Consider the following 25,611-nt stretch of genomic DNA (forward strand, 5'->3'; position numbering starts at 1 on the left):
CACCAGAAAACCACTGTACCCACATCTAGGTGCCCCCCTTCATCCCTAAGGGCTATGGTAGTGATGTACAGTTGTGGGGAGTGAGGTTTGGGGGGGCTCAGCTCCGAAGGTAAGGGAGCTATGCACCTGGGAGCAATTTGTGAAGTCCACTGCAGTGCCCCCTAGGTTGCTCGGTTGGTGTCCTGGCATGTGAGGGGGACCAGTGCACTACGAATGCTGGCTCCTCCCACGACCAAATGCCTTGGATTTGGTCATTTTTGAGATGGGCATCCTCGGTTTCCATTATCGCCGAAAACCGGGGACGACCATCTCTAAGGTCGACCATCTCAACATTTAGGTTGACCATCTCTAAGGTCGACCTAAATGTTGAGATTTGGGCGTTCTCGACTGTATTATCGAAATGAAAGATGGACGCCCATCTTGTTTCGATAATAGCGGTTTCCCCGCCCCTTCACGGGGCCGTCCTGCAGGGACACCCTGAGGAAAACTTGGCGCCCCGTTCGATTATGCCCCTCCATGTGGATAGTGCGTGAGCCCTTACTGCTAGGTCAGTGGGTGGTGGTAAGGCTCAGGCAGTAAATAACCGCACTACTTTTGATTGTAGCGCATGGCTATTTACTGCCCCATAAAAAAGCCTTTTTTCCCAGCTGCGGTAAGAATTGTCCCAGCACATGCCAATTTCACACATCCAAACTACAGCAGGCCACTGTTTACCGCAGCTTAGTTAAAGGGCTCCTATACTAGTATTCCATAAAGGGCATTCCATACAGAACACCCTAAATAGAATGCTAGCTTAGCACACATTTTGGGCTAGATTCTATAAATGATGCCCAAAAAATCAATGCTGAAAATGTTATTCTATAATTTGCGCTTAAAGGCAGTCTTTTACAAATGTGCGCACTGATTAGCACGTGCTAAAAACTAGAGATGCCCATAGGACTATATGGGCATCTTTAGTATTTAGTATGCGCTATAAACACTAGCACGCCTTTGTAAAAGGTCCCCAAATTTAGGTGCGGTTTATAGAATAGCGCTTACACCCAGGACTCGCACTGAACCTTAGGCGTGGCCAATAGCACCAACTGAAAAGTGGTGAAAATATACATGTCTAAATTAGGCGTGTATCCCCATTATTCAATAACACGTGCAAATGCTAGGAATGCTCCGTTCCACCCATGACCTCATTTCCACACCCCCTTTTTTTTTTACTCGCTTGTAAAATTTAGATGTGGATCCCACACCTAAATGTACTCATGTAAGTTCCAATTACATCTAATTAGTTTCAATAATTGCTTGTTAAAAAGCCAATTATTGTCATTAAGTAGCTTGTTATTCAATTAAATTGCATGCACAAATTCGGCGCACGCGAAAATGTGCGTGCACAATTTTTGAAGACTTTTATAGAATTAGAGGGTTTGCACCTAACTTTGAGTGCCAGCATTTATGCCTGATGTAAAAGCTGATGTAAATGCTAGCACCCAATTTATCAGGGACAACAAAATCACAAAAATACCAGATGTAATAATGTGCAAAAAGTGGGGAAGTCCTCAGATATACAACTCACCCACTTGATGACTTGTAAAAGTACTACTGTCCTCCAAATGGATTCCTTTCTTATTCATAAGGCACACTCGCAAACACCAATGCAAAATGAGTTTCAAGTTTATTTATTGACTTACTACCCCGCCCATCAAGGGGATGCCTAGGCGGCTTTCTGACTAAATAGTGTATAAAGTAAGAGGGAGAGAGAGAGAGATAGTAGAAAATAAAGATGAAGAAAGGGGAAGGGGTGGAACTATAATTTACAGGAAAGAAGAAAGAGTGATAGAGGAAGGAGGCTGAGGCTGGTCTGGTAGGTTCCCCAGGAGCCATCCCCGTGCAAACCCAAAATAGAACTAAGAGTACACACATCTTGAAAGAGGGATGTTTTAAGGCTGGCTTTGAAATTCAGAAGAGATGTTTTGTGATGGAGGTGCTGGGGCAACGTATTCCAATGCTCAGGTGTTTGGACTGAGACGATTTCTTTTCTGGTGTGTTAGTGGAATATTTCTCGAAAGGTTGGAACCATGAGCAAAATCAATGTTTTATTGTGCTTAATTGTGGTTCTTAGTTAAAATAGCCCAAGTGTCCATTACGTATTAAACCCTATACAAAAAGTATACTTATCTGCCAGTAATTGTACTGCAGCAGTGCCTATATAACGTAAAATCTTAAACTACTTTAAATTGTTCCCCTTGAAAGCCTGACGCCACGGGTTTTGTCTCAGTGACTGCCTTAGGGACTCAGGTGAGCTCTGTCCTTCAAAAATCTCTTTAACACTTTGGCGCAAAGTCAGTTGTCTCTGCTGCATAGAATCTCAGCGCTGTAATATAGCGTGACCACGTTCTGGCTCCCGGCAGGTTAACACTTTTCCTGGAAATGTATAGGGCTTAATAAGTAATGGATATGGACTATTTTAAATGAGAACCACAATTAAGCACCATAAAACACTGATTTTGCGTTGGTGCTTGGGAGTTTGCCCTATGAATCTATTTGGTGAACAGCAGTACTTATACAAGCCATCAAGTGGGTGAGTTGTATATCTGAGGGCTTCTCCACTTTTTGCAAATTATTACATTAGGTATTTTTGTGACTTTGTTGTCCCTAGTTATTTTGGGTTTGACATTGAGGATACCAGTGGAATTGAGGGATTTTTTTTTTTGTATTGTAGTATTGGCACCCAATTTTGGTAGTTGGGCACACAGTTGGTAGTATTTTATAACATTGAGCTGAAATTCTGGGAATGCCCCCTGATCTGCCCATGCCCCTCCCATGGTTATGCCCCTTTGTAGTTGCGCACTGTGAAATTATAGGTATGTATGTTATAGAATAGCACCTAGGACAGATGTGCACATAACTCCAAATTGCCACTAATTAACAGCAATTATTGATTGCTGACGCCTCATTAGCTAATTAATTTGGATTTGGATTTGCAATTGGTGCCCAAATTTGTATGCCGAACGTTGGGTGACCTATATAGAATCTGGGGCTTTCTATCCAGAGTTATAAAGACTTATCAAGATACCGATGCTGACAGTTGCCGCTATCCAGATATGTAGAGACTCCTCCCCAGCTGAGCCCATGGATGGCTCCTGCACTGTCCAGATTGTGCTGCTAAAATCAACCTTGTCAGGATTTCCTTGGTATGGTAAGCAGGTCCTGCTAACAGGATAGACCCTTGTGAATATCACCCCCCCCCCCCCTCCCCGATAGTCAAAAGCATTTAACTGACCAGGATCAGCACCTGGATGGTTAAATGCCCCATAATCAGCTATCCTCAAACGTTCAGGGAGACATGGCCAGCCATGACTCGCTCAAAATTCATGTCTACCAGATAGTCGGTTATATCGTGCGATATAACTGGCTATCTGACGATTTTCAGCGTGATTTTGTGGCCATGTTTGGCCACATAAATACCTTGGAATATCTTTGGCCGCTTCGAACATAACCAGCCAGTGCTGAATATCAGTGCTGGTCACCGGAAACAGCCTGGCAATGACTATCCGGGTTGAGCACTGACTGCGGGAGTTAACCAGGCCTGTAGTCTGAATTTTGGGCCCATAGTCTTTAGCAGATAATAAATGAACATTTAAGGGCCCTTTTACAGAGCGGTGGTAAGCCCAATGCAGGTTTACTGCTCACTCTTCCAGGAATACCGCCAGCCCAACGTGGCCAGGGGCGGTAGTCCCGCCCCGAGCACGCACCATTTCCAGGGGAAAAAGAAAACCCCCAGAAATGGCTTGTGTGTTGGTAACCTGGTGGTAATCAGGCATCACCATTCTGCCCAGTTACCGCCGGGTTAGCACGGGAGTCCTTATTGCAACCTCAATGGGTGGCTGTAAGGGCTCCCCACCGTATGGCCATGCGTTAAGAGATCTCTTACCGTATGGCCATATGTGTCTGGGGGCTTTTTACTCACTGCAGTAAAAAGGGCCCTGGCACGCAGGAAAAACAGCCCCTGCCGCTAACGCTGGATACTTTTTCCCGCAGCTTAGTAAAAAGGATCCTTTAGAGATTTGGGTAAACTCTGCATGGTCAAAGTTCAAACCTACTGCAGTTACCTTTTCCCTGGGATTCACATAACCTTAAAATATACTACCTGATTTCTAGAATCTATAGTATTTATCACAATTTTTAAATACTACCTACTTCTGCTAGAACTCTTTGATCAGCTTATCAAAATACCATCAGTTATGTAAATTAGGTTGGACAGTTTTAGTGTGGTGGGTCCTTCTTTCTGCAATGCGCTTCCTTTTTCCCGTAGACAAGATGTGTCTTTTTCTTGGTTTACTACTACTACTACTACTATTTAGCATTTCTATAGCGCTACAAAGCGTACGCAGCGCTGCACAAACATAGAAGAAAGACAGTCCCTGCTCAAAGAGCTTACAATCTAATAGACAAAAAATAAATAAAGTAAGCAAAATAATCTAAAAAATATTGTTCCAAGAGATTTTTGGATCCTGGGTTGTAAACCTCAGCAATCACACGGGACACCGCAGAAAGCATGAGAGTTATCTGATATATTTATATTGTTTAGGTTTCCTCTTTCTTCTATTATTATTTTAATGTAAATCACAGAGGTGGATTCCCAATCACTACTATAACATAAATAAAGAATTTTGAAACCTGATTATGCAATGGAAATTTGATTAAATAATTGTGTATTCTTGTTAGTTTGTTTTTTCTGTGCTGTATGCTTGATGTAAGTTTGGTGAGACACCACATCATCTCATCTACATATGAGTATCAAGGAATTTTCTGTAACCAGGAGAAATCTGCCTTTTCTCTGATTATTTAGACTTTTAATTAGCTGCAGATTTAAGTCATTGATTTTCTTTTCTCAAAAAAAACAACAGCAAATAAAGGAAGAAAAAGAAATTAATAAGCTAAATTATTTTCTTGTAGCAGCAACTCATCTTCCTAATGAAAAGCACCTTTCAAAACTATGCAGTTACCAAAATTGCAGGTGGGAGTAATTGTGCCTAATGGAGTTTGATTTTTTTTTATTCCAGGGCTTATAGCTCCACTTGCTCTAATTATTTCTGACATACTGCTTATTATTTTATGGCCCCCTTTAGAGGAGAAATAGAGCAACTTGTCATACTGAAAGCAAAAATAGCAAGTAACTGAACACAAAAGGAAAACTGCATTTTGGAAATGTGCTATACGATATAGGACCTCTCTCATTATTATTGCCATTATGGAAGCTGTAATATATAATGAATTGTTTTACAAGACTGTTCATTCTATAAGGTTAATTAATAACATACAGGAACACCATTTTATTTCCCTAGTAATTTCATTAAATTGGCGTCTGCTAAATATCTACTCTTAATAACAAAATTAAGATCATATTTGCTGGTGGTTTTCCTCAGCAGGTATTATTAGATTGTAAGTAAATGCAAAGTTTTCACAGTGGCCCCAGAGACTACTGGTCAGGTATCCTATATTCTGCATCCATTTGGGCCAGAACATGTGCAGGAAGTGTACCCAGACCCAGTGACTGGGAAGGGTAAGGTAGGGAAGATGAGCATTAAAGTGACAATTCTATAAAGGAAACAAAAAATTAGGTACCGAGATGCAGCGTGTAAGTGCTTCACGGGCTTCAGAGTCAGAAAAAGCTGGCGTTAAGTCAGCATTTACATGCCAACATGTAGATGCGCCCGCTTACTCCATATCAGTAGGAGACATTATGGATTAGATTCTGTATATCACATGATTCAATTTAGTTGCGGTCAATTATGCCAACTAAAACCTGGTGTAAATCCCAATGTCTAAATTAGGCATGGAGCGGGTGTATTCTATAACAGCGTGCACAGATTTTAGGAATACTTAAATGCCCAAGATGTAAGCACCATCATGGAGCATGTTTAACTCAAATTCTATGACTGCTAGACGCGCCTAATGAAACCTAGCACAAAGCCATTTTGGCATACCAAAAGTTGGGTGTGCCAACTCATGTCAATGGCTGGTGTACTTGGCATGTCGAAGTGCACCATACAATATGTGCAACTGATAATATTAAGTAAGTTGTGCGTGTTGCTTAACTGCAAACCCATAACACTCCCATGCTCTGCCCACTTGTAAATCTTCTTGCAGTTACGCACTAGCTATCTTACATACACTAGTTACTTAATAGTGGCTAGCATTTATTTATTTATTTATTTATTTGTTGCATTTGTAGCCCACATTTTCCCACCTATTTGCAGGCTCAATGTGGCTTACATTATGCCGTAGTGGCGATCGCCATTATTGGAATGAGAAATACAGAGTGGTATTGCATTAAAGTTCATAAGTGACAGAGTACTTTAAGAAGTCAGGTATAGAGAGTTCATTTCCGGAATGAGAAATAAAATGGTATTGCGTTAAAGTTCAATGGTGACAGAGTAAATTAAGCAATCAAGTATCGAGGGTTCAGTTCTGGTATAAGTTCCGTTATGTGGTATTTAGGATAGATCATTGTGGTATGCCTTTTTGAACAGGTTGGTTTTTAGTGATCAGACTGTTATGACTGTTGGAAGGGGTTGGGGGAATGGGCAGGGGATAGGGAAGCCTTGTGGGGCCCTTATCCAGGTATGGGAAGCTCCTTGAAGTCACCTAGGTGCACCAAAATTCAGTGGCAGTATCCAAATAAATGATAATTTACATGCATATCTTTTCATTGGTACCAATAATTTACATAAGTGCTGGAATTCTATAACAGATGGGCAATATTGGTGCTAAATTGAGGTGTGAGCTTAAACAGTCGGATTGCCTTTAAGCTTTTAAGCTCTTTGCTTCAACCTCATTTGAGCTCAAACTATGCTTTACTGCCTTGCTCAACAGCATGTACACTTTATCGATCTAGTCCTTTTTTTCCAAGTGCTTTCCCTTAAGCTTCTCTATGTCAGGAGTCCTTTTACTAAGCTGTGAAAAAGGGGTCTTGTGCTAGTGTCAGCGTGTGTTTTTGATGTGCGCTGAGGCCCCCCCTTTTACCACAGCGGGTAAAAGGCTGTCTTTTCTCGAAAAGAAATGGCTATGCGGTAAGTGAAACATTTTTGGGGGGAGCACTTACTGCCACCCATTGAGGTGGCGATAAGGGCTCCCATGCTAATCTGGCGGTAACCGTGCAGTGTGTGTTGCTGCCCAATTACTGCCGAGTAAGCACCAACACTACAAAAATGGAAGATAATTTTGTAGCGCCGGAAATGGCGCATGCTGGGGGTGGGAAGTATCGCTGGGCTCCTACGGTAGCCCAGCGCTAATTCCAGATTGGTACGCAGCAAGCCTGTTACTGCACGCCAACCCTTCAGTAAAAGGACCCCTCAGTTCTAGCACAGTTAAATCCTCCACCCCAAAGTCTCATCCAGTCACCACCAACACACTTTCAGGAATCTCTAAACTATCGACCCTTGTGCTGTCTCCGCCAGTCGATACGATAGTCTTTTCCTATAACACTATAATGTCTTATAACACTATGTGAAGTCTTCACATACAGATGACATCTCATTGAAATTCAGGTGTGGGGAAGTGCTCCTTAATCTTTCTAAACAGAAAGCATATAGGAGGCAATAAAAGGCCACTTGCATTTATGCGTGCTTTACACATATAAATGTACTGAATACTTACACCGACACATGCACGTGTGCATGTGTGCGTGCAGATATCAGTATTCCCCCAAGCACTGTTTTGTCAGGGTGCGCCTAAGTGGCATAGCACCTAATGCAAGGGGAGTGTACACAGGGGCAGAACATAGGCGGGGCTGTCACGTATTCATGTAACCTATAGAATACTGTAAATGTATCATAAGCCCTTGCATTTGGGTACCTATAATTAACACCAGACCTAGATTTTAGGTGCCACGATACCAGGTTATACTAGTATTCAACAGCGGCAACTGGGCACCCAGATACCATTATAGAATAGGCTCTCACCACAGAGCATCAGGGTGCCAAAAAGAAGGCACCCACTTACAGAATTACCTCCTTAGTTCCTGCTTTGTTTCATCACATGAAATAGTCTCAACAATGTTTTGGTTTAGTACACTGAAAGGTCATTCATTTTTCACTTACATTAGTTAATCAGATATTTATCCTATTGTTTTTTTTAGTTATTATTTTAGTGTTTTAGATTGTTAATTCTTGTAATAGTTACTGTATTTTGCCAGTTCAAAATTTTTGTAAAATAAGTTTATTGCATTCATAATTTGATGGACAGAAAACATGTTTTCTGATAATGCTGTTCCTCTAATGGCTTCATTTTATTGCAGCACCACCCAGAACCTGCAACTCCTTCACTGTTGCCGCCTTCAGCATTGCCATTGGACTTGCTAAACAATGCTGTTGCTGGTTTTAGCACCATGGAAGAACTTATGAGGTATCTTGAACCAGACAGGTGGCAACTGGACATAGAAGACTTATACAAAACAACATGGCAACTACTTGGAAAGGTTTATATCCATGGAAGAAAATCTAGAGGTACAGCTTTGTGTCTTTATATTAAACAGTTTTAAATGAAGAATCTGCCCTCATCTAGACAGTGGAATTAGCTTTAGATGTTATTCCTTGCCTTATGCACCAGTAATCTTGGTTCACTGAAAGTACTGAGGAGCATTGAATACCCAATGATATACATGGTGTCCAGAAAAATGGGAACCCCAACAGTTTTCAAAATAACCCAAAACCAAACGTACTATTATTTAAAAAAAGTATTACTATTATTGGCAGGTGTTATGTTTGTGCAGCGCTGAGTACGCTTTGTAGCGCTATAGAAATGCTAAATAGTAGTAGGTGCAACATGCTGTTAAAACAGGATGATTCCTGTTTTGAAAATGACATCATTCAGGAAGTGGAGCATTCTGGAGGTTCTCAGCCAAGGGCGCCCATGTGTTAAACATGCCCCAGTCCCACCTTCGCTATGCTTCCGACATGCCCCCGGGAACTTTGGTCGTCCCCGCGATGGAAAGCAGTTGGGGATGCCCAAAATTGGCTTTCGATTATGCCGATTTGGGCGACCCTGGGAGAAGGATGCCCATCTCCCGATTTGTGCCGCAAGATGGGCGCCCTTCTCTTTTGAAAATAAGCCTGTTAATGTACTAGTACCAAAAAATAAAAGAGAGTACACAATTGTGAAACTATCTGTAATTTGGAAAATGGTGACCATTCTGTCTTAAAGATTTTGCTACAGCTAACTCTGATGCATTAAAGATTAATGTGTTGCATCTCTGTGTCAGTTCTCTTAAGTATGTTGGCAGGCATATTCAGCAGGCTAAAGTTTCCCGATTTGATTTATTTGATCAAAACTCAATAGTTGTAGTTCACTGTGGATGTTCCCAAGCATTTGTAGAGGATTAGACATTAATGCAAATTCAATGGAAGTATTCCTATACCTCAAAAATTGGATGTCAACAGTTATCATTACTATTTCACTGGATTAGAGATATTAATGTGACTTTGACACTTAGGGACTCATTGACTAAGCTGTGCTATAGTTTAGTAGTTACTGTACAGTAGTTGCCAAAATTCACACGAGGTAAATGAAAGACATCTGTGTTAACTGTTGGTGTTCCCAGCATTTTGCCTTGCAGTTAACACAGAGAGGATTCCATTACTGTACATTAATTAAACAGCAGATCAGCAGATAGCACAGTATATTTGGCTGCATCTCTTGAGGTAGCATTAATTGTTATCTGCCATTTTAACATTTAACATGTGGTTAAAAGGAGAAGCAGAATGGGGGTAAAATTAACAGATGTATAACAATACTGCATACTTACCCCTTACCTGTTCAATCTATAAGAAGAACAAATCATCAGAGAAGCCAAACTGAATGAAGAGACCTGAAGTGTAAAACTTGGAAGACTTGACAGCTTTCACTATGCTGATGACATCATGTTACATAAGAACATAGGAATAGCCATTCTGGGTCAGACCAATGTTCTATCTAGCCCAGTATCCTGCTTCCAACACGTACCTGGCAGAAACCCAATTAGTATCAGCATTCCATGCTACCAATCCCAGGGCAAGCAGTAGCTTCTCCCATGTCCATCTGAATAACAGACTATGGACATTTCCTCAAGGAACTTGTCCAAACCTTTTTTAAACCCAGATATGCTAATGGCTGTTACCACATCCTCTGGCAACAAGTTCCAGAGCTTTACTATATTGTTTGAGTGAAAAAATATTTTCTCCTATTTGTTTTAAAAGTATTTCCATGTAATTTCATTGAGTCGCCCCTGTTCTTTGTACTTTTTGAAATTGTGAAAAATCGATTCACTTTTACCCATTCTACTCCACTCAGGATTTTATAGACCTCAATCATATCCCCCCTCAGCTGTCTCTTTTCCTAGCTGAAGAGACCTAACCTCTTTAAGCCTTTCCTCATATGGGAGGAGTTCCATCCCCTTTATCATTTTGCTTGTTCGTTGATTCTTTTCTAATTCCAGTATATATTTTTTTGAGATATAGACCAGAATTGAACATTGTAATGCCTTTGTATCGCTTCATGAGTGACAAAGGAACTGAATCTATTTTCTTGTTCTGCTTCTTCACTGTCCAACTCTCAAATCTATATGACATTATTGGGAATACCATGGCTTGGAGTAGTTGAATCTTTATATGCAGAGTTATATCTCTACACTTGAAGATCTTGTCTAGGTCTTTCATAGTTGTCCTCTCAAGAGCTATGTATCATTGGATTCAACTGATTGTTGTTTCATTATTGATCCAGCAGGTTGAAGTTGTCTACTACTAATTTTCCATCAAGGATGAAATTGATTTCACCAGTTGAAAAGATCTGTCTTCTTCACGTTACAGTGCAGGGTCCATTTTATGACTTGTCTTGGTCTTTCATAGTTGTCCTCTCAAGAGCTATGTATTATTTGATTTGATTGATTGTTGTTTCATTATTGATCCAGCAGGTTGAAGTTGTCTACTACTAATTTTCCATCATGGATGAAATTGATTTTACCAGTTGAAAAGATCTGTCTTCTTCACGTTACAGTGCAGGTCCATTTTATGACTATGTTCCTTATCTTGATAATCAGATGTTTCAGATTATATTTACTTTCCGCTAGTAATGTTGCAGGAAGATATTAGGAAACTGGAAGACTGGGCATCCAAATGGCAGATTAAATTTAATGTGTACTAATGCAAGGTGATACACATTGGAAAGAATAATCCGAATCATAGTTACCTGATGCTAGGCTCTACCTTGGGGGTCAGCACTCAAGAAAAAGATCTAAGTGTCATAGATAATATGCTGAAATCTTCTGCTCAGTGTGCAGCAGCATCCAAAAAAGCAAACAAGATTTTAGGAATAATTAGGAAACGGATGGTGAATAAGACCAAAAATACTATAATACCTCTGTATCGCTCCATGGTGCGATAGCACCTTGAGTATTGCATTTAGTTCTGGTCCTCAAAAAAAGATAATGCAGAATTAGAAAAGGTTCAAAGAAGAGCAACTGAAATAATAAAGGGGATGGAACTGCTGTTGTATGAGGAAAGGCTAAAGAGCTTAGGGATCTTCAACTTGGAAAAGAGACAGATGAGGGGAGATATGATTGAGGTCTACAAAATCCTGAGTGATGCAGAAGGAGTAGAAATAAATTGATTTTTTACTCATTCCAAAAATACAAACACTAGGGGACACTCAGGGAAGTTACATAGAAATACTTTTAAAACAAGTAAGAGGAAATATTTTTTCACTCATTGAATAGTTAAGCTCTAGAACTCTTTGCCGGAGGATGTGGTAACAGTGGTTAGCATATCTGAGTTTAAAAAAAGGTTTGGACATGTTCCTGGAGGAAAAGTCCATAGTTTGCTATTGAGACAGAGAGGGGGAGGCAGCTGCTTGCCCCAAGAATGGTAGCATGGTGCTTGCCCCAGGATTGGTAGGATGAAATGCTGCTAATAATTGGGTTTCTGCCAGGTATTTGTGACCTGGCTTGGCCACTGTTTGGAAATGGTATCCCGTTTCCAAACAGTGGCCAGGTCAGGTCACAAGTACCTGGCAGAAGCCCAATGGCTACTCTTATGTTCTACAGGACTTGAATTGAGGTTGCATGGGGGCTGACTCAGGAATAATGTCAGGAAGTATTTTTTCACCGAGAGGGTGGTAGATACTTGGAAATGCTATCCTGCAGCAGGTGGTGGAGATGAAAACCATAACAGAATTAAAAAATGCATTGGATAAACACACAGGAATCGTGTTTAGAAGAAATCGATCCAAAGAAGCTTAGCGGAAACTAGATGGCAACACTGGTAAGTGGGAAGCAACACCAGTGCTAGGCGGTCTTTTACGGTCTGTACCCTGATCATGGTCTGGATATATATGGATAGGCTGGACTGGAGCTTTTCAAGGGCTTTGATGACAATTTCAGAAGTTTTAGCAAAAGGACAGTGATGGGCAGATCTCTACGTTCTATGCCATGAAAATGGAATGAACAAATCAAGATCAGGTATACACATGCTGTATCACCTCATATTTTTATGAAATGAGTTTATCTACTCGGGCAGACTAGATGGACCATATAGGTCATTATCTGCTATCATCTACTATGTTACCTCGTTTCACTTCATGCTCATGACTAGAGGGAACCCCTTCTAAGGGGCCCCTTTGGTTCCTAGCCATTTTGGCTCCACATTTGTTTCTCAGCACAATAGAGGGTACACTTTTCAGGACTCCTGATGCAGGCAGCCACACCAAAACATAAGTACATAAGTACACAAGTAATGCCACACTGGGAAAAGACCAAGGGTCCATCGAGCCCAGCATCTTGTCCACGACAGCGGCCAATCCAGGCCAAGGGCACCTGTCAAGCTTCCCAAACGTACAAACATTCTATACATGTTATTCCTGGGATTTTGGATTTTTCCAAGTCCGTTTAGTAGCGGTTTATGGACTTATCCTTTAGGAAACCGTCCAACCCCTTTTTAAACTCTGCTAAGCTAACCACCTTCACCACATTTTCCGGCAATGAATTCCAGAGTTTAATTACACGTTGGGTGAAGAAAACTTTTCTCCGATTTGTTTTAAATTTACTACACTGTAGTTTAATCGCATGCCCCCTAGTCCTAGTATTTTTGGAAAGCGAGAACAGACGCTTCACATCCACCTGTTCCACTCCACTCATTATTTTATATACCTCTATCATGTCTCCCCTCTCCAAGCTGAATAGCCCTAGCCTCCTTAGTCTTTCTTCATAGGGAAGTCGTCCCATCCCCGCTATCATTTTAGTCGCCCTTCGCTGCACCTTTTCCAAATCTACTATATCTTTCTTGAGATGTGGCGACCAGAATTGAACACAATACTCAAGGTGCGGTCGCACCATGGAGCGATACAACGGCATTATAACATCCTCACACCTGTTTTCCATACCTTTCCTAATAATACCCAACATTCTATTCGCTTTCCTAGCCGCAGCAGCACACTGAGCAGAAGGTTTCAGTGTGTTATCGACGATGACACCCAGATCCCTTTCTTGGTCCGTAACTCCTAACGTGTCAGGTCTCAGAAGTGTTCTCGAGTCTCAGAAGTGTTCTCTATTTAATAATCTCTTAAACAATTTGAACTCTACGGCATTGGAAGTGTCATACGATATGCTATGCCTTCGTTTTTGCCTGTGCCTTTTCATAGTGGTGTCTTCGTTCCTCCACCTTGGTGGTTCTCCTCTGCTCCTCTATATCTAGGCATGACCAATCCTATAGCTAGTGTAAATGCCCATGCCTAGATGTAATCAAACAAATAATACTCCCCCAAAACTAATATTCACAGCCTTAGCAAAAAAAGAGAAAACCAAATGACTGGAATAATACACCAACCTGTGTTATGCTAATTGGGAAAGAAAGTCCTCACTCACCAGTGCGATTGCACTCATTATTTAGTAAGATCTGATATACCACTTTTCAATTTAATATCAAAGTGGAGGAGTGGCCTAGTGGTTAGGGTGGTGGACTCTGGTTCTGAGGAACTGAGTTCAATTCCCACTTCAGGCACAGGCAGCTCCTTGTGACTCTGGCCAAGTCACTTAACCCTCCATTGCCCCAGGTACAAATAATATGTAAGCCGCATTGAGCCTGCCATGAGTGGGGAAAGCGCAGGGTACAAATGTAACAAAAAAAAGTTTCAAGTTTATTCATAATCTTGATATACCACTAGCGAGGAGACATATTGAAGCAGTTTACAAAGCAAATAAGTCTAAATGTTTTGAAAATAAGCTCCATAATATGCTAAAATTAAATTAAAATCTTGAATTTCATTCAGGCTAAAATTGGCAGGAGATGCACACGGTTGGACATCCTTGTGTTATTGGGTTCTCTACAAGTAGTGAGTTACAGTAATCTAGGCAATTTATTACAAGCACATGTAATTCACCCAAGGCAGTGTATAGCAAGAGTAAGCTGAACACAGATAATAGATAATACACTATACCCTATAATGCACTATACAATGGTCTGACTACAAACGGTCTGCAGCAGCTTCAATTGATTGAGAATGTAGCAGCAAGACTCATAGAAGGCTGCAAGCGATGTGACCACATCACACCATTTTTGCAAAAACTTCATTGGCTACCAGTATAGTACAGGGCCAAATTTAAAACTCTATGTCTGATCTTCAAGGCCCTAAAAGGAAATAGACCTGAATACCCGAAGAATAGGATGATCCTCCACACACCGCCAAGGACACTAAGGTCCTCCCATGGACTTTCACTAACCACACCCTCTCCAAAAGACATTACACAATATGCAACCCGCAAGCGAGCCTTCTCCGGAGTAGCCCCCACACTCTGGAATGCATTGCCTGAAAGGCTCCACTTAACATAAGACTATCTTTACTTCAGGAAGCAGGTGAAAGCTTGGCTCTTCAACCAGGCCTTTAATGGAAGAAGTAACTAACTTGTTAGTCTCACACACACACAAGGAGTGACTCGGGCTGCACATACTGCAGCGGACAAGTTTATCCACTCCTACCGTAGCTGAGATATTATTTAACCATCTCTCACTCCATTTTCAACTCTCTTCATACTTGTGTTGTTAGTTGAATATTTTTACTGCTGTAATTGCCTATTGCTCATGTTTGATCTATTCGTACTGTACATCGCCTTGAGTGAATTCCTTCAAAAAGGCGGTAAATAAATCCTAATAAATAAATAAATAACAGTACACATTATGGTATTGTTCGCTATTTTACATTGTCAACACAATACACATTAAAGCCTCTTAATAAACGGCATATGGGAAAGTAGAGGTGGAATATATAGATAAGATGAGTAACAGGAGTTAGAAAATAAGGACAATTTTCACATGAAGTCAGAAAAGGTACATGGAAATTATCTCAGCTAGAGTAGGAGTGGATAAGCAAATCCTACTACAGTATACGCAGCTGGTGTTAGTCTTTGAGTGTGTGACTAGATAATTAGTTGCTTCTTTCAATAAATGCTTGGGAGAAGAGTCAAGCTTTCATCTGTTTCCTGAAGCAGAAATTGGGTTAAGCGAAACCTTTCAAGGATCAGGGACTGTGTTCCAACACTAGTTATTTCTATGCTTAACATATCCCATCTAAAACAAAGTACGCATTTATTTGAATGAACGGGAGCATGGAAGAAATACAGAAAAAAATGCCATTTCAAAACAGGGGCTATTCAAATGCGAGGAAGCTCACTACATCTAAATAGGAAGAGTGTGTGGGGAGAGCAGAGAAAGGGAGAGTGGTATGAGCTGGTCCGGAAGACAGACGTGCATTCCTCTTTTCATATAGGGAATTCACATATGTGTGGGGAACAGACATCAGTGTCTACCCTTGGCCAAAGGCACAATTAAGTGCCTGCTGTAAAACCCAATATCCAGGTTCCCCATCCAGTATATCACCCAACCCCCTGCGGTGTAGCTAGGGGGAGCAGGGGGACCGGTCATTCCGGGCCAGCACATTTTTTAAAAATTTGCAGTAACTTTCTCCCCTCCCTTCCTTTCCCACCCCACTGTTCCATGGCATGCGTCCCTCCCCAAGTCCAACACCACTGTCTGTTCTCCCTCTCCCCACCCAACCATCAAGCCTTCTTCGTTTAGCAATAACACACTGCCTGACTGAGCCTGGCGTGGAATCCTTCCCTCTGCTTGCCATGAGTCCCTCCCTCACATAAACAAGAAGTACTTCTGTCTGAACTAGAGGCGCAGGATGCGGTAGCGGGAAGGAGCAGAATATAGACAGACCCATAACAACACAGTTTATACTAAATTGTTTAACCACACTGCAAGATGCCGCTTAAGGCGGAGCTAACATGCCACCCCCCACCCCCCCCAGGCTGAGGTACTATTCTCCCCCCTTGCGGCGCTTTTCCTCACAGTGATGTGCCAAACACGGCAGCGATTCCCATACGTTGCCCTGCCGCTGCCGGCACAGGCCTCTTACCTTTCCGGCATATGGGAATCATTGCTGCTGCTGGGTTTGGAACATCACCGTGAGGCAAAACACCGCGAAGAGAGAGATGTCGCGCCTCCGAGGTGCCGCTCCTGATGAGTGTCGTCTTAGGCCCCCACCTCAGGTGGTTTTGCCTTCGGGTTTAATAAGCAATACCATGTGCATGTAAGGTCTAGATAAACAAATGTAAACTATCTATGTTTAAGGCATATGCTCTAAATATGTAATACTTGGTAGCAATAAACAGTGATAGAATATTCACATAGCAGGCAGCCAACAGATTTATTTTCCACTGAAAATAATCAACTTTGTATAAACTTGGTGACTAATACTGTGCAGCTTGCTATTTTGTATTTTGGCAGTGTATTGTTTGCCTGCATAATAAAATCGCACTTATAACTATTTCTCTGACACAACTTTAATTAACAAAAGCTACCATAAGAGGCAAACACTGTCGTATAATTAACATTATAATTTTATTTGTATTTGGGTAATGACTGAGAAAATACTATTAAAAATGATAGAGCATGAAGTTGACTTGGTTAACTTCTGCTGTATATCAACCAGTAGTAAATAATACTAATAAACAATATTAAGTGCATTTTTATAATATACTACTGCATTCTTCAAAATAGAAGGAGCAAGTTCCCACAAACCATCTAGGCACAGGTTAAAAAAAGATTTCAAATGCTCCCAGGTTTCAACCTAATACATGTTAAATGTGGGATATGACTGTCATAAATAAATAAATAGAAACTGTGAATGTTAAGCACCTGATTCTCATAACATGATGTCTGTTTTAGTGGCTCATAACCAGGAGAGAAAAAAAAATCTCTATATGAATATAACACATGCTAGGGTGTCCCTGTAACCAGCCCCTCCAACTGACCACTGATTAAGATTTATAACAAATTACCACTCTACCTATGAAAAGTTACCCCGTTTTTATGCTTCCTCTGTGTACATCCGTATGCTACACAAGCTGGCATGTTTGAAAATATGTGAGATTAAATAAAAATGCTGCCAAACAATAAAGAACAATAACATAGATGCAGCAGCTCATAGGTTTGCTTGCTTTGTTTTAAGTATATGGGGATGACAACACCACGGGTAAGGGAAAACTCAGACTAACCTAATTTGTTTCAGCGTTTTGACGTCACTTCATTTCCTGTCTATTAAACCTCCTTGGGTCCCGGGACCTCTGCTACCTCCCACTTCCTGATGTAACTTCCAGTTTCCTTGTAGGTGGGATACAGCAGAGGCAGCCTGTGTTAATCATTGCTGGCCACAGTCACTGCACCTGAGCGACAATATCGGCACTGCTGCTTGTCCGACACAGACCAGCGCCTAATTTACAAATGTCTGCTCCCCCTGACGTCAAAACCTGGTTATGCCTCTGACCCCCCCCCCCCCCCCCCACCCCCCCCCCCCCAATATTGTTCACGATCCCCAGATACACTACCCTCTCTTACCTGGCACATTATCCCTGAATCCCTGACCCCCAGATACAGTATAACCCCCACAGCACCCAAATCACTGCCATGAGGCTCCTCCCCCCCCCCCCCCCCCCCCGAGAGGATGCCCCTCCATGTGTGGGTGAGAGCCCAACATGTGAGGAGACCTCCCTAAGCCCCCTCCCCAGCCAGAGACAGCCCCTTAAATGTTAAGCCCCCCTCCCCCCCACCAGTTCCCAGGCTTACTGGGGGTTCCTGGTCTCTAGTAGGGTGGGAGTGATGTCCACACACTTCCACCTTGTGCCCTGATGCTTGCAAAATGGTATCTGTGGATATATCTTTGTAAAATCATTGCTCCTGCTGTACGTGCTAACAAATACATGTGCTCACTTGCAGTTATTTAAAAATTATAAGAAGTATTTATGAAATATGACATCTAAAAAAATTTTAACACTTTTAAGAAGTAATTATTTCAAGGAATTCCCTGATGCTGTTTCTCAGTAGGAAGATTTATCAATGTTTGATTTTATTTGAAGCTTGCTTAATGCATTAGATACCTGCTCCACCACCCCCATCACAAATGTAATGCATGCTTTCAGCTAAAATAATAGGTTTTTTTCTAAAGAGAATCATTCATACACAACTACTGTCACAATTACCAAAAGATGTAATTGTAAAATTGTTCAAAAATGCCTTCTGTTCCCTGGAGGTTAGTCCAGTGATCAGAGCTAATTAATTATAGGAATTTTTGCAGACAGAAACTGAAAAACAAGAATGGTTTACTATTTCTCATATTCATGTAGAATTGCCACCTCTACAAATACTGTAATGTTTTAGTTCATATTAAATGAGACGTCCCAGATGGCTTAATTAATTTGTCTTTCCCTCTCTTGCATTTTGTTCTTTTAAGTGGTGGATCTGAACCTTCTAAAAGAAGAAGTACGATTGTACAGCTGCACACCACGCAACTTTTCAGTGTCGCTGAGAGAGGAGCTCAAGCGAACAGATGTCATTTTCTGGCCAGGTTGCTTGTTGGTCAAGCGATGTGGGGGAAACTGCGCTTGCTGTAATCATAATTGCAATGAATGCCAATGCGTTCCAACCAAAGTCACCAAAAAGTACCACGAGGTATTCTGTGTTGCTCATTAATATGTGTTAATAATATATAAAAACTTACCGTGTGTAATTCGTATCAGATGAGTGGAATGAGCTGGGTACTATTGCAAACCTGGAAACAGTAGAACTTTTATATAACAATTGCTTGCCCAATCAAAAATATCTTGTAAAGTATTTATGCATTTCTGTACACATTTTTGTTTAAAAAAATAAGGGGGTCAATAATCAACCGATTTAACCTGCCAGAAACAGCTCTTGTCTGCTTAAATTGCCTGTTTGGGGCTAATCTGTCATTTTCAATGGCCTGTAACCAGTTAGTGCTGCTGAAAGTAACAGTTTGTGCCTAACTACAAATTGGCTATTTTGGGTGTATTCCGGGGACGCAGTTGGCTAGTTAGTTGCCAGTGTTCAGCACTTAACTGGCCAGGTTAACCGCATAAATGGAACCGCATTAAAAACTGTCCCATCGTTATGGATAAATGCTGAATATCGGACATAACCGGTTATGTGTTAGCTGGCTCCACAAAAACGGATATTCAGTGCGGAAGCCTGGACAGGACCCGGCATTTAATATCCGGGAATAACATTGGTGGTGGTCAGCAAAGCACTGAGCACCACAGGCTGTATATCAACCCCCAAACTTTTCTTTTTTCCTTCAGCTTCATGACCTTGGTGGAATGTTCTAACTGTTCTTCCACAGTTTTCAGTCGTGCTATACAGGGGGAAGCATTCTTTTTTCAGCCAGCATTTTAAGCATTAAAGAAGTGTTGTATGAAATTAACTTTAATCAAGCTTTATACGTGCAGAATGGTTTTTATGTTTTATAAAAGTGAGTCGCCAGGCATGTAAACGGACATTCCCTTTTGGGTTGAACAGGGAGGAATAGTAATGTACACACACACATTCTGTAATACTGTAGATTTTAAATACTGTGGGGGGAATCCTTTTACTAAGCTTCAGTAAGACTTGGCCTTATCACAGCCTTACATGGGTCATTCCCACGTGTTGAGGCCATTTTTACCACTGCTGGCAAAAGGCTTTTTTACTGTTCTTTTCTTTAATGGCTGTGTGCTAATGTGTGCGGCCATTTTAAAAACTTACCACATGAGCACTTACTGCCACCTATTAAGGCGGTAGAACTAGAGGACATGAATTGAGGTTGAAGGGGGGACAGACTCAGGAATAATGTCAGGAAGTATTTTTTTACGGAAAGGGTGGTAGATACCTGGGATGCCTTCCCGTGGGAGCTGGTGGAGATGAAAACGGTAACGGAATTCAAAAATGCGTGGGATAGACACAAAGGAATTCTGTTTAGAAAGAATGGATCCACAGAAGCTTAGCAGAGGTTAGGTATCAACACCAGTAATTGTGAAGTAAAGCCAATGTTGGGCATATGTCTGTGGTCTGTGCCCTGATCATGGCTGGGCAGATTCAGCTTCAGAAGTTGGAGAACAAGGCCAATGCTGGGCAGACTTTAACCACTTTGATCTATTATTGTGTAAAGGTGGTATATCAAGTTTTAAGTAAACATAAACTTCTATGGTCTATGCCCTGATCGTGGCTGAATAGATTTGGATGGGATGGAGTGAAGCGTTTTAGCGGCTTCCAAGCTAACTTCAGAATTTTTACAACAAGGACAGTGCCGGGCAGACTTCTACGGTCTATGCTCTGAAAATGGCAAGGAGAAACCATGATCAGGTGTACATACCATATGAAGTATCACATACCATATATAATAAGTTTATCTTGTTGGGAAGACTGGATGGACCATACAGGCCTTTATCTGCTGTCATCTACCAGATTACTATGTTAGTGTGGCTGTATGAACCAGTTAGTACATGGACTATCTGGTTAGCCCAGGAATGCCATTGTCTGCTCCCGACATGCCCCTTCAAAAACAATTCCAAAATAATAATGTGCGGTTAGCGTGCACACATGCCAAAACTAACATAGGATGCTTTAGGCTTTGTTTGCTGTATTAGGCATGCTTAGTACAAGAACTCCTTGCTGACTGCCGAAATTGCTTAATGAAAAAAGTACATATAAAATCTGAATGCCCCCAGTTGTAAATTTGTGCAAGAGCATGTGTGCACTTTAGGCATGTATTTCATGAAAGCAAATAATAACATAGTAATAAGATAACACACCGGTCAACACTCAGCTGGCAGCAGTCAGTGTTTTTTTAAAAGTTGATCACCATGGGTAGAATGAGCCCAGATATTCAATGCCAGGCCATGTCGAACAACGGCATTGAATATGTGGGACAGTGCCTGCATGTGCTGGTCACGGAAGCTTATGCAGGTCTGAGGCAGTATCAATCTGGGACTCACATAAATTAAAATAGGTTCTCTCGCCCCTTCCAAATCTCCTCCCCCTCCCCCAACCTCTGAGAACAGAAAGCTCTGAAGTGCCCCCCCAAGCCTCCCTTGTATATTCCTGGTGATTTAAGGGGGGTCCTAGAAGCAGGAGTGATGCCCACTTGCTCCTTCAAATTGCAGCTCCTTTCTCAAAATGGCTACTACAACAGTCAAGAGCATCAGGCCTTTCCAAAGGACCCTTCTAGACCACCAGGGATACGCAACGTGGGTTCATGAGAGGAGCAATCCAGAGCTTCTGTCCTAGGGGGAGGTGGGAGGGAGGGGCACAGGAAAGTTAGAATCAGTATCCAGAAGTTGACTGGTTAGCTCAGCAGCTCTTATCTGGATAAGTGCTTTTGAATATTCACCTGATAATTATCTAACCTGCACATTTTAATCAACTTTTCTAGGGTATTTAAAAAAAAAATTTTTATTGTTACATTTCTACCCCGCACTTTCCCACTCATGGCAGGCTCAATGCGGCAGGCAATGGAGGGTTAAGTGACTTACCCAGAGTCACAAGGAGCTGCCTGTGCCGGGAATTGAACTCAGTTCCCCAGGACCAAGGTCCACCACCCTAACCACTAGGCCACTACTCCACTGGGTATCTTGATGTCAGTCCAAATAAGGATTTCTTTTACTAAATATGCCTTCAACATGCAGTTATTTATTTTAAAAAGTTTATTCTGCACTATCCACTGTTCTAGGCGGATTACAAGTTCATATACTTAAAATCACATAAGTTATACATTATACATAAAATATAAACAAACACAATCTACCTTGTGATGTATCTTTCACTTACTATACAAACATCACTGCAGATAGTACTTTCTCATATGAACAACCTAGAATCACCTGTATATTTCTACAAATAGCAATCTCTTAAATTCTCTCCTAAAATCTGTCAAAACTTCAATTTCTCGAATTTGTTTTGGGATTTTTTTTCCACAGCGTACTCTAACTGGTTAAAGCAGAATTAATGCAGAAGCACCTAGCTCCCCCTAAATAATGCATTAAATTTCTGCAGGTACCACACGCCAATGAGAATATTAGCATATGACCTGCAAATATAAAGAAAAAAAACCCTCAAAAAATACTGCATTAATTCTGGGCTTTGCAATCCCATTCCCATGTTCTAACACAACAACCCCCTGTTTCTATAAAAGTTGCCAAAAATTGCACGCACAAATTTAGGCACGCTCTCGAATAATAGAATAATGAGCCAATTAATGCCAATAATTGGCTTTTTAACAAGCAGTTATTGGCACTAATTAAATTTAATTGGGACTAACGTGTAAAGTTAGGCACAGGATCTGCGTCTAAAATTTATGTGCGGCCCAAAAAAAGGGGGTGTGGAAATGGAAGGTTCATGGGCGTTTTGGGGTGGAATGGGGGTATGGTTTTGAGTTATGCGTGTAATTACAGAAAATAGGTGCTCCACGTGTAAATTTATGCATGGGCATTTGCACCACATTTTCATTGGTGCAAATGACCACACATAAATTTATACACAACCTCTCCTTTTTAAATGATTATTCTATAAACTACACCAAACTTTAGGCATGGCTTATAAAATACTGTGCCTAAAATTTGGTGCCAATTTTTCAGACGCCATATATAGAATCTGGCCATAATCCCAGATTTTATCCCTAAATAAATAAGCAAAACAAAACCTGTGGAATGATCGGGTTTCTTTCTGTAGTTTGCCATGTTCCATTGTCATATCTACTTTAGATTTAAAGCAGTATATATGTGATGTCCTTATTCTCAAAATTGACTTAAATTCTACATTTTCAGGTTCTTCAGCTGAAGCACAGGAGTGGTATGAAAGGATTACACAAATCCTTGACTGATGTCCTCCTGGAACACCATGAGGAATGTGACTGTCTGTGCAAAGAGAATACAGATAGATAAACAAACATCTCTCCTTCAACGTATCCAGTCGTTGCTCATGTCTGTTTTGGGACTTGAGCATTTATCTTCCTCTACAACTTTATTTGCTTGATTTGGTGATCTTCCACCTTTCAAATGTAAAGTGAGTTCACAAGAGGATTCAACTCAAGCTGAGATTATAAATTGCATTCTGGTTCCGCTGCTTGGAGACTATATCATAGGACAGCCAAAAAAAGACAATGAGAGATTTTTTTTTCTCTAGCTTCTAAAGTTGTCCAATAAAATAAATCTGAATTAAAAATCTTATGAATATTAAGAAAAAAGTGCTTTCCAGACTCTTCTGAACACCTAACTTTGCTGACCAACCTAGTTTTGAAGCTCTGTCTTAATGTGCATATGAATGCCACCATCCAGGAAGCCATAAACTCTTATCTCTGCATGTTCTGAGATCACAATATTTTGTGTTTTACATGTATGGCTTTTAGTCACTCTATGAGGAGAATTTGGACTCTATTGGTTGGGTATGAGTAGGAATGACTGGAGTTTCCTATGGTCCTCATTTATATGTGTTCCAACTTGCATTGCTAAGAATGGGACCAACCCAGTAACCGGAAGGAACCAACATTAAAATAAGCAATGACCTTATGTCCATGATGGCCTACACACTGTTGTTTTATTTTATTTTTTTTATGTTGCTTGATTTTGTTTTTTATTGTTTTCCTTTTTATTTTTTTTGTTGCTTGTGTACATTTTGTATTCTTATTTTAATATTTTGACCATATGCTTGCTTTTCTAATCTTGTTAAATATATCTATTTTTACCAAAGGTATTTAATATTCTCTCTTTTATTACAAGCTAGATCCATTTTTGTTTAGGTTTCTAAGTTTGGTAAAAGTAGTGTTCTGCAGTACATTTTGAACAGAGTATGTTTTGCAGTGACATTATGTCATTATTTGTATATGGTGCTAAACATCTGTTTTTTTTAAAGTTTTGAGTAGTATATTACTAGCGATAAAGAATCCATTAGTGTTCACTTGATTGACTAACTGAGTTCTCCAGTTCCTTCCTTAACTTCCATCCCACCCCAACCTATTACGCTTCTTTCCTTAAGTTGCTTATTGTTTCATGAAATTTTCAGCAATAGATAAAAAGTGGTGTGAAATTCCCTGCTCTGTGCTGACATTCTTTTTTGCATAGATGACCCAAAAAACATGCTCAGACTTGTTTTTTTACATTTTGTTTCTCTGCAAACAGAAGAATATTGCAGTGAATGAAAGCATCACAGTCCCCCAGCCCCTTCGGACAGAAATGAACTGCCACCCCTGACCAAATGCTTGATGAGTCTCTCATAATACTGTTACAAGTTTCCTCCAACCCAACTAAGCTGTCGATTCCCAGGCTTGATTAATCACATGCAGTGGCATGATTTTGTTAGATTTTGCAATGCTGGTAATTCTACTCATTGATGCTTATTGTCCCACCAACAGCTCAATCCACAATTATTTGGCTTTGGCTATGATTTAAGATTGTTTTCCATTATGCTTTCTGAAATTACAGGAGAATGTTAAATTGAATCCTTTCAGCCACTAAGGTATAATATAGCTTTAAAGGGGGGTTGGAAAAGTTGTACTGTTCACACAAGACACAAAGAAGCATCTAAGAATCAAATAGTGCATGAATAGGGCACAAAGTCAAATGCTCTGCATAATATTGCCTGTGATTTGTAGTTCTGCTAAATACAGTTATGGTACAGTTGTTATGGTACAGTTGTATTTCCCATGTATATTCATTACCCAATGCACTTAAACCAGTTTCTTGCAAAGTGGAAGGGAAGCAATAAAATATTTCCTTGCAACAGCTCCACTGCTTTGCCTTCAGTAATTTTTTCTTTAACTTTTACAGGCTGTTCTCTTTATTTCCTCTGTTTCTATTTTTAATTGGGTATTTTGTTTGGAACCAGTAGTGTACGTTTAGTTGGTTTAAAAGAGTTTCTATGAATGTAGCATCACCTTAAAATGTATTATGCAAGCAGTCGGGGATCTCAAGAATAATTGATAATAGCCATGGGGGGAAAAAGGCATTATTCCTATTGCTATTTAACAAAAATGTATAGTTCAACAATCAACTTTCTCTCAGAATGTGTTATTGTGAAACTGATAGTCTGATTTTTCAGTAATTTAACTGGGATCTTTGAAGGCTGTGATAACCTCTTATTAAACCAGTACAAAAATTATTTAATGATGACATACATGGCCATTCAACACCACAAACATCACCTCTTCAAATGTGCTTAAAATCTTGAAAGCTTATGTATAGCATCTTTAGATAAGTATTATGCAGCTTCAATC

At 40.6% G+C, this 25,611-nt stretch overlaps 1 protein-coding gene across 1 annotated transcript in view; it reads left to right on the plus strand.

Moving 5' to 3' along the window:
• Nucleotides 1-25,116, plus strand: part of PDGFC (platelet derived growth factor C) — a 412,230-nt gene extending 387,114 nt beyond the window's left edge. The window contains exons 4-6 of the mRNA XM_030191608.1: nucleotides 8,291-8,498; nucleotides 18,805-19,022; nucleotides 23,168-25,116. Coding sequence (XP_030047468.1) covers nucleotides 8,291-8,498; nucleotides 18,805-19,022; nucleotides 23,168-23,284 — 543 coding nt within the window. The 3' untranslated portion in view covers nucleotides 23,285-25,116. The remainder of the gene's footprint in view (nucleotides 1-8,290; nucleotides 8,499-18,804; nucleotides 19,023-23,167) is intronic.
• Nucleotides 25,117-25,611: the final 495 nt, after the last annotated feature.

The sequence above is a fragment of the Microcaecilia unicolor genome, chromosome 2, assembly GCF_901765095.1.
Source record: "Microcaecilia unicolor chromosome 2, aMicUni1.1, whole genome shotgun sequence".
Classification (NCBI taxonomy): Eukaryota; Metazoa; Chordata; class Amphibia; order Gymnophiona; family Siphonopidae; genus Microcaecilia; species Microcaecilia unicolor.